Source organism: Gymnoscopelus braueri (assembly GCF_963280865.1).
Source record: "Gymnoscopelus braueri genome assembly, chromosome: 22".
Classification (NCBI taxonomy): Eukaryota; Metazoa; Chordata; class Actinopteri; order Myctophiformes; family Myctophidae; genus Gymnoscopelus; species Gymnoscopelus braueri.
Genome location: NC_137624.1, coordinates 29,151,073 through 29,166,878, shown reverse-complemented (window position 1 = coordinate 29,166,878; position 15,806 = coordinate 29,151,073). Strand labels below are relative to the sequence as shown.

At 40.2% G+C, this 15,806-nt stretch overlaps 2 protein-coding genes across 2 annotated transcripts in view; one reads left to right on the top strand and one right to left on the bottom strand.

The window, feature by feature from the left end:
* nup188 (nucleoporin 188) overlaps positions 1-5,454 on the top strand; it is a 305,112-nt gene extending 299,658 nt beyond the window's left edge. Inside the window, exon 44 of the transcript XR_013932437.1 lies at positions 5,444-5,454. The gene's annotated coding sequence lies outside the window, so the exon portion shown is untranslated. The remainder of the gene's footprint in view (positions 1-5,443) is intronic.
* LOC308078933 (bile salt-activated lipase-like) lies at positions 12-15,031 on the bottom strand (the record flags this gene model as incomplete). The annotated part of the gene is made up of 20 exons (XM_080420274.1): positions 12-202; positions 393-510; positions 1,080-1,187; positions 2,271-2,401; positions 3,186-3,383; positions 3,541-3,657; positions 5,356-5,503; positions 5,977-6,069; positions 7,454-7,489; positions 7,965-8,109; positions 8,242-8,451; positions 8,973-9,173; positions 9,714-9,900; positions 10,754-10,868; positions 11,443-11,550; positions 11,821-11,951; positions 12,107-12,304; positions 12,589-12,708; positions 13,648-13,795; positions 14,969-15,031. The coding sequence occupies 20 exons, from the start codon at positions 15,029-15,031 to the stop codon at positions 12-14; spliced, it is 2,766 nt and encodes a 921-aa protein (XP_080276400.1).
* Positions 15,032-15,806: the final 775 nt, after the last annotated feature.

The following is a 15,806-nucleotide window of genomic DNA, read 5'->3' as shown; positions in this document are numbered from 1 at the left end:
AAATTGTAGCTTTACTCTGGGGTCTCCCCACTGCCGTCAATGGAAGGGACGTCCGAAACAGTGAACATGTGACTATCCATGTTATTGATGCCAGCAACATAGTCAATGTCAGCAGCATTATGGAACAGGTTATGAGGTTCATCTGGAAGGAAGTCTCCATCAACGACAGCAGCCAGAAATGGGTCATTCAACATAGCAGGGTCTGTAAACATGAGTCATAATTAATTAAGTGTCATTCAGTAGTGTTATCCATGTACAGAAGAGCTGCAATGACTTAATGAATGTTATTACTTCTTACTACTGCTTAGTACTCCCCCCCACACACACACACACAAATGTACTGAAGAGTTTTTGAATGAAATCCTTCCATTAGTAGACAAAATCGTACTCACTTGATGGATCTCCAGATGAGACGGAGAGAGGAGCAGCCATGGCCAGTGCCTTAGCATTAGTTGATTTCAAACAGTCTGCCATCTTGTCATCGGTGGGGCAACCAACCTTCTGGGCAACCTGAGGATTTTGTTTCACATAAATGTGTCATTTTAAGTATTTTCATTTTAAAGTGTTGTGTACTGTAGCTGTGTTGATGTTGTGTTAGTATTGTGTAGCTATGTAGGTGTTTTGAAGTTGAGCTGATGTTGTGTTGGTATTGTGTAGCTATGTAAGTGTTGTGTGGTTTTGTTGATGTAGTTGTGTAGTTGTGATGATGTCTTGGTAGTTGGCTAACTTGGCTTTGATTTTGTGTTGGGGTTGTGTAGCTATGTTGGTGTTGTGTAGTTGTGATGATGTGTTGGTTTTGTATAGTTGGCTTTGATGTTGTGTTGGGGTTGTGTAGCTGTGTTGGTGTTGTGAAGTCATGTTGACGTTGTGTTAGGCAGTTGTGCTGATTACAGCTCACACATCGAATTCGAAGTCGATTGATCGGACGGGCGGTTCTAAAGATACGGGAAGGACAGTTACACAGACACGCAGACTCAGAGGCGTGTGCATTTATTGTTCGATAATGCCACTTCATTAAACATTAAAACAAATTGCATACATTTTTCAAAGATATTTCAGAATGATTTCACATGCAGTACCTGCTCTGCCAGCTGACGGGGGTTCTTGTTGAAAGCCCAGGGACAGAAAGCAACCCCACTCTGGTGGATCGCTCTCTTCACCAGTCCCTTGTTGTAGGGACTCAGAGTCTGTGGAGAAGTATCATACATACTGTATGTTATTGTTTAGAGTGTATTCATTTGCATTACGGTTACATTATTGCCTGCTCGGGGGGTCACAACAGTGCGGGGGCACAAACAATCTGAACAGTCTGGTTTGAAAGGCTGGCTCCATTGTTGGGGCTGCACTGGAGGGGGTGGAAGAGATGGTGAAGGTACAAATAAAAATACATAAAAAAACAATTAAGCAATAACGATTGTTCCAATCTGGGAAACCATTCGGTAAAAAGTTATTATTTGTTTTTTCCTCTGGGGGCACAACCTCCTTTTTTGAACAGGAACTTGGGTTTGGCTCCTCTCCTTTAAAGTTGTACAATGCAGAATCACAAATAACGATTTTATGATTTTTAGCAACCTCTGCTGGTCACTACCGTCACTGCATACAATTTCCGTAGTCCTCGATTACCCAGAATTCCATTCGTTTTCACCGGAAGCCGGAAGCGTTTCAAAAAGCGATCTTTTAATTGTTTTATACTATCTACGGATCGTTTCTCTTAGCCAGTGGAGCATTAGTTACCATGAGCTGTGCTTTCTCTTTCTGTTCTTTTTCGATCTTCCAATCCTACATTCTCTTAAAATCAGCGTGAGGTTCCTTTTTGTTATTAGCGCGGTATTTCCTGGCCAAACAGGAAACCGTTGCGGTAGTTCCTGGCCGACGTCATGACGTCGGCCAGGACGTCGGCCACGACGTCATGACGTTGGCCAGGAACGTCATTTTCCCGGGAAAGTCCCCCCCGTCCACGTTCAATAGAAAATATATAAATAAAAGGCTTCCGGGGGTGAAATTCATCCAGTGTTGTGGGTGTTGTGAAACTTTTGCCACTCACAAAAGATATACAATTTAACTTTAGTTTTGTTGAAAACGTTACCTAGTATGCCTTTAAGTATGCTTATTACATGTTCATTATGATTACATGTTTAAGGCATTAGCGCAGAGAGATAACATCTTATCCGGCTTTGTGACCAGTGGACCTCTATTTTGGGTCAAGATGTCGAAAAATAGAAAAAGAGAAAAAGATCTGAGTGATATGAAAGATTATTACGGCACCTCACCTGGTAGCTCACACTCGCTCCACCAGCAGACTCGCCAAAGAGAGTGATGTTGTCAGGGTCACCTCCAAATGAGTGGATGTTCCTGTGTACCCAAGCGATGGCAGCATGCTGGTCCCACAGACCATAGTTTCCTGTCGTGAATAAAGACCACTGTGAGTCACAAACATTTTACTATGTTCCATTGTGACTGGATAATATAAGATAAAACAAGCAACAATGACTAAGCAAATGTTTTCTCCCATATTTTTTTTTACCACTATTGCTTCAAGTCTAAGTAATACTTTGTTCGATGTTGTTGTCACTCACCAAAAACAACTGAAAATCAGTTAGTTTGGCGAGATAAAATATCATACAATGAAACACACAGTAGATTAGGCTGAATCACATTGGCGAACATATGGGTGAAAATAGCCAAACTCAACATGTCGCATTGCAACGCATTGTGAGCTTGTAGATCGCTATTTTTGTTAAAGGTGTAGAAGAAAAAAAGGAGTGGGCGAAGTACAGAACCCTGGCCTGGGGGACCCCGATTGTAATTTATTTTCAAGTACAGGTTAAAAACTACAGCAGATTAAAAACATGGCAGGCTGCATGAGTCTGCATACGTCTGCCCTTAGTAGTACACCATGATGTTACATACTGTACGTGATGTTACAACACAGTAGCAGCTAATCAAATTATTAATAGGTGTGTTAGATTTAGGTGTGTCAATGTGCATTCGCAATACTGTTGACTACCGTCTATGGCTCTGGGCACTCCTAAATCTAACATATCCATAATTAATAAGATTGTCTGCAGCTGCGTTTCTTACTAGCCTGCCATGTTTTTAATCTGCAGTAGTTTTGAACCTGAACTAGAAAACAAATGACAAAATCAGCCCAGGTTTACAATGCCCCGTTAAGTGGTTAAACCTACCAGGTAAACTAGAATCTCCAGTGCTGAGGAAGCCCAGGGTTCCCACACGATAGCCCACTGTCACTACAATAACATCTCCCCTGTCTGCAATCTCCTGTCCACTGTACAAGTAGTTGTCCAGGAAGTTGGGCCCCATAGAACCACCAATTTGGAACCCTCCTCCATAAAACCACACCATGACCGGGAGATTGGTAGACACTCAAAGAGAAAAAGAAAGAATTGTCATTTTTCAATTAATCACATCAGTATAAAATAGGGTATTATCTTATGAGAAAAAGAGAATATCAAATATCTGCCCGACAGTGACCATATATGAACATATATATATATATATATTTTAAATTTGTAAACGTACCATATAGGCCTTGAGGCACCCATATGTTGAGGTGAAGACAGTCCTCACTACCAAAGGCTGGACTGCCAACCATACTCTGGAGACACCTCTTTGCAAACTTGGTAGCTTTCAGAATGCCTGAAGTGAAATGAAATATGAAATATAATGAAAGAGATTGAATAATAAACTCCACATGCCATTCTTGTGTTAAATGGATATATTGCATTTTTAAAGGGACTACACCATGAATTTGAACTTTTTCTTATTTTTTGTGTGTTTTTGGTCTCCCCTACCTCTCTTCTATCCCCAAAATTACCCCAGTTTGAACACTCAGGCTTTCACAGCAAATCTGGGGTTTTCTGTAAATTGGTCTCAAAACAGGCCAAACTGATTTGCACCCTGACGTGACGCCACGTCAGGGTACAATCCCTCCCGTTTTTCAGTTCCAACCAAAAAAAAAAAATTCTTATTTTTATTTATTTTTCTTATTTTATTTTTTTGCTTTTTCCACACAGAACCAGGAGATAACATGCATACAAACTGGCTCAATAGCGCCCCATGCCAAACAGGACAATGTGGTATTGCAGGTGAAAGTGCTTTATAAGCCAGAGAGAAGTTAGTTGGAATGAGTATATCTGAGGCTTGATTTAGGCTCAAACCTATTGAAAAACGTTTGAGGGACATAAATAATATGATATTAGATATATATATATTTTTGGGCGGTGTAGCCGCCCCTATAAGTGGGGTTGGGACACCTCATTAGTATTAGTTTCCTGCACTGTGATTGGCCCACTTGGCCCACTTTCCTGTACTGTGATTGGCTGACTCTATTGGCTGACTCTATTCAGCACTGTGATTGGCTAGCGAGACACATGATGACATTAATAACCTATAAATAGGATTATGCACTTCCAAAAATGCTTTTTTTTGGGAAGTGAGCTTCCATCACTATGATGACCACTGTGATGACCACACCGCCCACTTCACACTGGGTGTGATTTTTTAATTCATGGTGTAGATCCTTTAAAATACAGAAACGGAGAGTAATGATGAAAGCCTCTTCTTACTAAATGCTAATAATACAGTCATAGCCATCATGCAACCATGCCAACTGTAGCTTATTCTCTGTCCATTGCTGTAAAGCTCATGCAAGGGGGCTCAATTTAATGCATGTAGTGGTGAAACGGTTATTAGAACTAATTAAATAACTTTTTTATTTTTTATTTAAAAAAATAAATACAATTATAGATTTTAGTAATATGATACATTTTCAGAAATAGTGACAATAACAGCTCTATAAGCTCACATGTCACAAGGCGATGTGTTATGAGCTTGTAGATCATCTATGTGACACTGTTGTACAACAAAGTATAAAATAGGGCTTAAAGGTGTATTTTCATTTAAAACACTTCTAGGGTAATTTTAACATATACTTAGGCTTTTGTGTGCACCCCGGACAGTTTTTAAGTTGCTTGATTCAATAATTAGATAATTTTATCAGACAGGCATCCTCATCAAACACAATTTTAATCACGTTATACTCATTGAAAACGTATGAGGGGGCCAGATAAGGAAAACTACAAATTATGGAGCATAAATGAAAACAACAATTTCACCCACTTCTTTACAACTGTAAAACTGTGACGTGACAATAAATCTCATTCTCAAATATCATTCTGATCTTGCTGGCTGTGGCTTTAGGGCCCCAAAAAACCTTGGGCCGGCACTGCTTGCAAGTATACACCAATAATGGATCCAGTAGACACTTGTATGAGACAACATCTTTGCAAACTGTTCCGTATTACATAATGAAAACATATTTGTGTTTGAACTCACCTTCCCAGCCAGGATGACGTTTGGGTTTTTCAAATTTCCCGGGTTGAGCAGCAAAGGGAATTCCCTTGAAGACATCCATGGAACGGAGGAGTCCAAGGCGAATACTCTGACCCTGAACCCAGCCCCCCTCTGTCTCCACCCTCCCCAGCTACACACAGTCAAATCATCAGTGTTAATGGAACTTGGACAGTGTATAAATGTAACCAAATGTACCCACATTTGTATACTCTGAGCTAGTGGGTAAATTAACACTGAGGTTTTTACTGTGTAGGCAAAAAACAAAAGTCATTATTTGTATTCCAAAGTGAGGTATCCACAACTTTAAAATATATTCAATATAAAATGTACTTTCAAAGGGATTTTTTAATTGTGAGTAGCTTTACACTTTGATAGATCAAATCTTCAATATTGTAGAAATGATTACTGACAAACTTTAAGTCATTATTGTATCTTCAAATTGGTATAAGTTCAAATGAGTATATATCTAAATGTTTGTGGGATATATTTAAATAAAAAATCGGATCAACATAAATCAATCTTAAAAGTTTAACAAAGCGACAGACATTATACATGCTTTTGCTTTATACATTGTCCCAGAGTAAAAATAGAATATACACTCACAGAGGCAGCTGAGGTTGTCTCTACAAAGAGGACAATAACGATCAAAATCCATAATGTTCTCATCACGGCTCCCCACAAACATCTGTCACCACTCTTCCAAGCGCGTTGTATATATCTGTGACCTGTCCCACATGCACTGTGGACACAATCAACACCAATGGTTCTCAAAGTGGTGTCCGGAGACCCCCAGGGGTCAATCATGGAATATCTGTATTCTGTATCAATCTTGTTGCTGACGGGCATAAACCTTGTGTCTATTTCATCCTTTTTCTTAAACAAATGCCCCATTTTATACATTGTTGTATGACAGTGGTGCACAAAAGTCACATTAAATAGGTCAGCTATTTTTTATTCATTTGTACATATTAAAAAAAAAGAATCACTTAATGTATATGACATTCGCAAAATAGGGACACCAGGTTGAACGTGGTTGAGTCTGTCTATGAGTTTGTATACATATTTAACCAATGACAAGTATTAACAAGAGCTTGTGACTAATAACTACATTGGATCCATTTGAACACAGATCCTTTTTTCCATTTCCTGAAAAGTAAATGGAAAACGGTTTAGGACATGCAAGGTTTCCATCCGACAGCAACAATTTGCAATATGACATATTATCTCTAGAGAGACAGAGAGGCTTTCCCTCAGGCTATCAGAACTCTGAACTAGGACCCAGCTGTCTTTAACCTGTAATGACCTGCTCACCAACAGAGCACATGCTATTTATTGTACATTCATTAATTGTATCTAGCTCAGAATTGTTATAGTTATTATTTACTGTTATTTGCAATTCTTCTGTATCAACCCATTAAGACCGGGAACGCATACAGTACTGTCATTTTAGATTTTTAGCCATAACCACTATTTTATATTTTGGGCTGTTCAAAAATAGCAGATATACAAGCTTGTAGCGTTGTAGATCTGCTATTCTTTTCACATTTTGTGCACATTTCTGAATACATATATTTCTTTTGACTCAAATCGTTGCTTCTAGAGGTCCCTGGAACAAAATATTTTACAAACATTTGCTTAAAAAATATATATTAAAAGATTTGTACACATTTTAAAAATATTTCAAAAATGGCAGATCTACAAGCTCATACTGTAAGTGCAGCGCTATGAGCTTGTATATCTGCTAAAAAAAATTTATAGCCAAAGAAATCTAGAATGTGACACAGATACTTTCCCGGCCTAAATGGGTTAATATACATTCAGTATATCTTATATCTTTAACCTTACTGTATATCTTATATCTTCTTCAGTTGCTATTCATCCATTTATAGTCTGTATATTTTATATACTATATATTTTCCTTTCTTAGCAAAATATCGATATATATCCTACCTCAGTAACCCAAGGAGGTCTAAATTGTCCATTTACTTCCATTTGTACTCTCTTCGGAGGTAAATTAACACTGAGGATTTTACTGTGCACCTCATTCTGGCTGTCAGTTTAGAGATCAAAGCACACTGACCTCGACTCTGTCCACCTGGAAACAGGTGGTGTGATTCTCAAAAGAACCAACAGAAACATGAAGTTAGAGATAAGATAAAGGCCCAGAAACAAATAAAAACGTAATTTTTCATGAGGCATTTTCAGGTCTAGCGCATTGTGAAACGGGGATAGACTCCCACGCTCTGGCTGATACCGACAATAAGCCTCTCAGACCTACTTAAGTATGGTACACTGTGTAGAAAGGGAGTGCTTTAATATATATATGAATTGTTACTGTCTTATCACATCTATCCATTTTCTGTGAATTATATTCATACCATACTGTGTGGAACTGTATGGTAGTTGAAATTAAAAACAAGAACAATTGATGCATTTTTCATCAGTTTATTTTTGTCCATTACAGTATTATTACATTTTGTCATGGTAGTTTTGTTGTATAGTAGCTGTGCAGTTTGACTACAAGAGATGCCACAAGCTTGTTTATTAACAATCACTTAACCCTTTAATTATGGAAGGTTGGGAAAGACAACAGTCCAGAAATGGACATAGCGCAGCCTCAGTTGCTTCATTGCAGAGTTCTTGTTCATTTTGGCATTGATCTCCAGGTATTCCTCAGTTGCATGGGTGAATGCAGGCCAGGTAACGGGCACATTAAGCCCTCCTTCGTTGGGGTCTCTGTATAGACGACAAGTCAAACAGCAGCTGAATTAGAGCAATTATGTTTAGTCTTATCAATAGTCTTATCATTGTCCCTCTGTTGCTCAGATCTGCCATGGGATTTAACAATGTCTATAGTTGTAGTTATACCCAGTCTTGGCGAAGTTGGTCCAGTAGGCGATCATGTATCTGGAGACATCACGGTGGCTGGGCCAGTAAGCCAGGGGTGTGGTAAAAGGCTTTCCAAACACATACTGCAGGTCATCCATATGGTCAGCACCCATCCAGCTTGGGTAGGGCTTCGCCAGACCACCCAGGCGGTTAGGCTCATTGAACAGATACGAGTAGGTACGACCGGTTCTTCGAAAGAAGGGAACATGGATATAATTTAAAAAAAGGCATCAGCAGATCTCAGGGGATGATTTTAACAGACTATGGAGAGAAGTTCTAGGGGCTAATTTAAGAGGCCAATCAGCTTCCATTGCTCTCAACCCCACAGCACAGAGGTGGAGGAGCGAGAGACTCTGACCTGCTCCATTTTTATCACCAGAGGGAATATATTTTATCCCTGCATCTGGCCAGACTGAATTAAATATATTTACTTTTGATATGGTTGATATGTATGTTTGATAATGTCACAATTTCATATAAAATGAATGTTAACATCATGTGGCGTCTCTATTTCTACTTTGTCTAAATCTCTATATTTTTTTTATAGTGAAAATTGGCAATCTACTAGCTTGCGCCTTGTGAGCTTATCGATCGGCATTTTTTGCTATTGTCGTATACGATAAAGCATATAGGGTTTAAGTGCTTAAGAAAATCCCCCCCCCCATGTTAAAAAAAAACAACTAATCGAACCCTAAGAAAGACGTTCTCACGTGGCGTAGGCAGCATGAAGGTAGAGGGCAGCCTGCGTAGGAATCATAAAGATGTAGTCGGTCCCAATCATCACGATGGTTTGTTTGATGTCTCTTTGACTAGGATCTGTGCCCCAGGTTGAGTATGTGTCGATGGCCTTGTCCAAACCAGCCTGCCCCTTCTCCTTGGTGTAAGCACCCAGAAGTCTCTTAACATCATCCCTGCAATTATTTGAAAATTTGGTTTAATGGTAAACCACCGTTTAGATAATACCACCTCAGTGTTCACACACACACACACACACACACACACACACACACACACACACACACACACACACACACACACACACACACACATTTAACATCTTTATTTGCGTTCACATTTAACAAGAAATTCTTGAACAATAGTAGATGCACAAACATGGAAAAACTCAACGACGACAAGTATTTCAGGATACAGATCACGGGTAGAGGAAGCATCGCCTCCTCCATATGTGGCGATTGCCAATTATCACAGACACTGAACAGAATTTTGCCAATGCCTTAGCTTTTGGCTTGGGCATTCCTGCAATCTGTATGGACATTACCGGCTTCCAAATATGAACACAAGCTGTTTACATTTGTAACCAAGCTGTACAACAGCATCCTTAAGTTGTTGGTACGTTGGCACCTTGGTAAGGAATGCCACACGACACCGGCGTACAACGAAGTATGAACGGCTCGGGCTTCATGGTTCTCTCTTGTGTCAGACGAACTCACACAGGTGTGTCGATCAGCGGGCTGTCGATTGAGGGGACATCCATGGCAGTGAAGATGTGACCGTCCATGTCATTGGCACCAGCCAGATAGTCGATGTCAGCGGCGTTGTGGAACAGCTTGCCAGGATGGTCAGGAAGGAAGTCTCCGTCAACCACAGGAGCAAGCTCCAGCTTGGTCACAACGGGGTCTGGAGGAGAACAGATAATGTTAATTTGTACTCAATTTGTTAGTGGTTCTCAACGTCAGGTCCGGGGACCACCAGGGGTCAAAATGAACCCTTTACGGGTAACTCATAACTCAACTCAACTAAATTAACTCGTATTTTACAGATTGCGGTCCCAGAGATTTTAAAAATGGTATCAAAGGGCCTAATGTACACGTATATCAAACTGGGGGTCCTTGATATTCAAAAGCTTAAGAATCACTGGTACAGTGTATACTGCATATTTAGAAATATGCAGTGTGCACACACACTCCCTGGATGCCAGAGCAGAACCTCGGCCCCAAATCTTTCACATGAGCCTGTTATAGCGCCACCAGGAGGCAGATTTTTTGATAGTTTGATAGTTCTCCTACAGATTTTGTCCAAACATCACGCAAATTGGTACACAGTATCTCTATAGTCAATCAACGAAAGTGATCTTTCAGCTTTTTCATATACCATCCTGATTGGCTAAGATTGACATCTTAAGTCTGCAGGAGTGGCCCGTTTTGAACAAAATGCCGCAAATCATGAAAGCAGCGTCCGATTGCGGTGAAACTTTGCACGCACATTCGCATTTACGTTGAGGAACAAATGCCACCCTTTTAACATTGGCCTATTATAGCGCCACCAGGAGGCCGATTTTTGCAAAACTACCTACCTGACCTCAATTTCACGTACCTTGAGTATACCAAGATGGATTTGTGGGGGGTGTTTTTAATCCAAATCATGTCCAAATCATTGATTTGATACATGCAGTTCTATAACTGTCCACAGTTTGCTATTTTGCTGCTTTGCTTTGTACTGGTTGCAGCTGGCTGTCTAGTGAAGTACTTACTATCAGGTGAGCTAGAGAGGTTGGGAATTCCGGCCATGGTGAGGAGCACAGGATCAGTCATTTTCAAACAGGCTACCATGTTGTCATCAGTAGGACAGTTGACCTTCAGCGCAACCTATAGATAAGGATGAATGTTTACATCGGGAAGAACACAGGATTTTAAAAACTACTACTACAAACAAAAACATTCACATCATGAAATAGGGATTGAACATGGTTTCACCCCTATTTCACTTTTTATCTCTGCCAGGACGGAAGGTGGAGATTATGTTTTCGCCCCTGTCTGTCTAATCTCACAAACCACTTGGCAGCAAACTTAACACGAACACACAAATTAGTTCAAGGAAGATAGGGCCACTCCTTTTTTTTCTCTCATTGTCTTCAAAACACTGTTTGCTCCTACAGATTTTGTCCAGAACTCACACAAATCGGTATGCATTATCTCTGGAGTCATATGATAAACATGTGTCATATTTTTCAGATCCCATTGCAATTGGCTACAACTGTTTGTTGCAGAAACATGACTCCCCCCCCTTGTGAGTCATTTGACAATGACCGTCATACAGGGTTTTATATTACATACTGTTTGCCTGTAATTGGCAAACAGAGATATATGAATGAATAAAAAAAATAAAATAATACAAAGTATAGTCAGAAAGGTTACACAGGTGAGAGGATTTGTTTGCTACCTCCTCCGCCAGCTTCCGGGGGCTCTTGTTAACGGCCCATGGGCAAAGGGCAACTCCACTCTGGCTGATGGCTCTCTTGATCAGCCCTTTGTTGTGAGGACTGACAATCTTGTTTGTGGAGAGAGAGAGAAAAAAATCATATCCTTAATCAGTAAAAGAAAACCAAGAACGGGTCCTATAATAATACCTTTATATACCATATATATATATATATATATATATATATATATATATATATATATATATATATATATATATATATATATATATATATATATGTATATATATATATATGTGTGTGTGTATATATATATATATATATATATATATATATATATATATATATATATATATATACAAGCCAAATGTCCAGCTAACCTGGAAGTTGACACTTGCGCCACCAGCAGACTCGCCAAAGATTGTGATCTGGTCAGCGTTTCCTCCAAAGGCCCGGATATTCCTGTGTACCCAGGCAATGGCAGCATGTTGATCCCACAGTCCATAGTTTCCTGTTAACGTAGAAACTGCTGTGAGCTAGAAGCAGCTTTCTTCAAAGAAACACCCACATATCTGGGAAGTAAAACATGTGTTTCTGATATAACTGAATTCAGTACATGGCCTTTTATATACTGTGGTATAAAATAGAAAATACATTAAAACGTACCAGGTAAGCTGGAATCTCCCGTACTGAGGAAGCCCAGGGGTCCCAACCGATAGCCCATTGACACTACAATGACATCTCCCCTATCACCAATCTCCTGTCCGCTGTACAGATAGTTATCCATGAAATTAGCTCCCATAGAACCTCCGGCAATGAATCCTCCTCCATAGATCCAAACCATGACTGGCAGGTTAGTAGATACTAGTAAGAGAAGGACCAGATATTTTGTCATTTGTTACATTTTGTTTGATAACATGATACTCTAGTTCAAAGTTACTGGAGGTACTATGAGGTACTCAAGAGGGTAATAGGTTCAGATAAACTACCAGGATCCCCAAACTGAAGAGCACCGGAGGGACACCGTTTTACACCCTAGTGACACTCCATGCATTTCCTTGACCCAACATTTTACTGCACTTTGCTAAGCAGTTATTCAGAAATGATATGTATCTTTTATGGAAGAATTAAAAGCACTGCGGTTATACCTGTACGGCCTTGAGGAACCCAGATGTTAAGGTAAAGACAGTCCTCTGAGCCACGGGTAGAAGTCATGAGCAGGGTGCTCTGAAGGCATCTCTTTCTGTATTCGGTGGCCGGTAGAACACCTTAGACAAGAAACAGCGGTGATCGGGCAGGTGGTAGCCTAAAGGTTTAAGGAACATTCTTGTGACAGGAAGGTTGCCAGTTCAGCCCCCTGCAATGGTGGCAGGAATGGTCTGGGCAGGGAAGTATCAGAATCAGCTTCATTGTCACATCACAGGTTTACAGAGTAAAGAAGGGTGAAATTCGTTTCTGTGCATAGTTCCCATCGTATCGTTATTTCCATAGAAGAAAGAAAGGGAAGAAGAAGAGGGGGGGGGGGCAAGAAAAAAACTAGAACAAAATAACAAATTATCTACATAATAATAATAATGAATTGCATTTTTATAGCGCTTTTCCAAGTGCTCAAAGCGCTTTACAATGGTTCATTTATTCATACAGGTGGGGGACATTGGGAGGTGGAGCGGCGAACAGTCAACGCCAGCGTCCCCACTTTTCCCACATTCACACACCAATGGTGGCAAGCGAGCGCCGACCGAATCATTGGAGGCAATGTAGGGTTCAGTGTCTTGCCCAGGGACACTTCGACATGTGGTCAGGAGGAGCCGGGATTCGAACCGCCGACCCACGGATCATTGGACGACCTGCTCTACCTCCTGAGCCACAGCCGCCACATATTTACACATGGTACCTCACCTGAGATAAGATGTAAAGGTGCGTGAGCATAGCAGCAGATGTATACTGTGCATGATATACTCAAGTAAATGAGTAACAAGTCCTACTTGCTGTAGCCTCATTTAGAATACTTGGATTTACTCAGTTTTTCAACAGTCTGTCCTAATAAATAAATAATTTGTAGAGAGGACTCCTTTGACAAAATAATTATATGTCACAGTATATTTAACTTAAAATGTACCACTTTGTCATTCAGTTAGTAGACTTACAATGAATGCAACTGAATCCATAGAAGTATTCAATAAGATGTTGAATGAGTTTCTACTCACCCTCCCAGCCGGGGTGAGGCTTAGGCTTCTCAAACCTCCCAGGGATGTCGGCGAAAGGAATTCCCTTGAAGACGTCCATACGACGACCAAATCCAAGTCGAATGCTCTCCCCTTTCACCATGCCTCCTTCTGTGTGCACCACTCCTAGCTATACATTATAATAACAAGTTGATAAAAAGGCCTTTCTAACTAATCCACCGCTCCCAGCTACACATTAAATTAAAATGAAGAATCTTAGAGGTAGAAGTTGTTCCAGAACCAGTTGGTTCGAGAACGGATGTTGGTACCAAGTGTCATGTAAAATAATGGATCATGGACAATCAAACATGTGAACATTTTTAAATCCATAGGTCTTGTATTTCAGGTCAAAACTAGGCCTTTTTTACAGTTGTTTTTTTCTTCTGTTTGTAGCCTTTCAATGTGCTCTTTCTTGTAATGTTGCTTGTTTTCTGTATGGGCACTACGGATGGAAATTTGCATTCATGCTAAATCTGGTGTATTTACACAGCATTGTACGTGTGGTGTTCGGTAATATGAGCTGTCCCTTCCAAATAAACATAAATAATAATAAAATAAAACATTAAATATTTGGTGAGAGTGACAGCTGTCAAGGTCAAAAGTCCCGAAAATGCATTTCATGTCAAGGACCCCCAAATCAATATGTATTTTGCCGTGGACCCCCATCTGAAAATATTTTGTGCCAGGGACCCCCATATACAAGATCTGTGCTGTTAAAATGTATTAAAAAAAAGTTTTAAAAAAATCTAGATATTTTGAAAATAGCCAATCTACAATCTCACAATGCATCGTGGCGCATGATGAGCTTGTAGATCTTTTTTTCGCAGGTTCACATTTCATTGTAGGCATCCCTCGCAGTGACACATTTCATTGTAGCACACCCGGATATGGAAATATCCGTATCCGGAGATTTTCGTTCCCACCCGCCTCCGCTCTAAATCTTCCCCTAATCCTCCATTATCTCAGATTTTTTTTTCTCCTCGCTGATTGCTGTTTAACATAAACCGCGACTACTTCAAAATGGCCGATCGCCGATCAAAACGGTCTTCTCTGGGCCACTCACACAGCTACCCTGTGTGTCTACAAACAGTTTAACGCGCGTTCTTAAGGTAATTAGCGAGGTTTGTGGCGACGTGAAAAAAACTAAAAAACAACAATAAATCGCTGGCACTGGTGAGTACATTATGATATTAAACTCTGGCGTGGAATGTGTTAAATTATATTTATATCAAATTGCATCAGATGTATTTATATAAAGTACAAAAACTAACACTTCATATGACTGCAGAAATGTCATACTTACAGACGCGGTGGAGACAGTCTCCAGGAACAGAGCAACAACTACCAATATCCCCAGTATCTTCATGGTGACCGATCTGAGAGCCCTGGATTGATGCCAAGCTTTATTCACCTTATTCCTGACCACGCCCACCATGGGTGTGGCCGAGTAGAGGGGGTGGGGAGCATGCATATAGAAAGGGGTGGGGAGCATACATATAGAAACATAGATACCTCATTGGCCGATGTAGTTCATTGGAGTGACACATCATTATGAATTCCACAAACGTTATGGGTTACCTGTGTCTGATTGGCTCACTGGCAGGCATAGTTCTACTGAAGTTAGGGTTAGGGTTAGGTTTAGTCTTACTGAGGTTAGGGTTAGAGTTAAGGCCTTTGCAGACAGGGTGCGATTTTTCGCACGGAAAAAACGGACAATATAATTTTTTTAAAGAACACATGGTTCTCTATGACCTCATGCACACCGGCTCCAAATTTGCCGTGCGGCAAGTGGCTGCGGCGGTGCGTTTTTTTTTTCTCAATCAAACCCAATTCGATTCATGCGTCTTTTTGCATGCGGTAAAAACTGATTGACCAATCGCACCCTCTCTGCAAAGGCCTTTAGGGTTAGGTTTAGGGTTAGGTTTAGGCATAGTTTTACTGAAGTTAGTGTTGCGGTTAAGGTTAGGTTTAGGCATAGTTTTACAAAAACAGCAAATACAAATGAAATCGGTATGAGACACTGACAGTCTGTGTTCTATATTTTAATGGCACTAAAACCATAACACACACATAACACTCTAAGACAGTTGAAAGCAATTATAATGGTAATGGTTAGTTAAGTAAGTACAAACATAAAAATC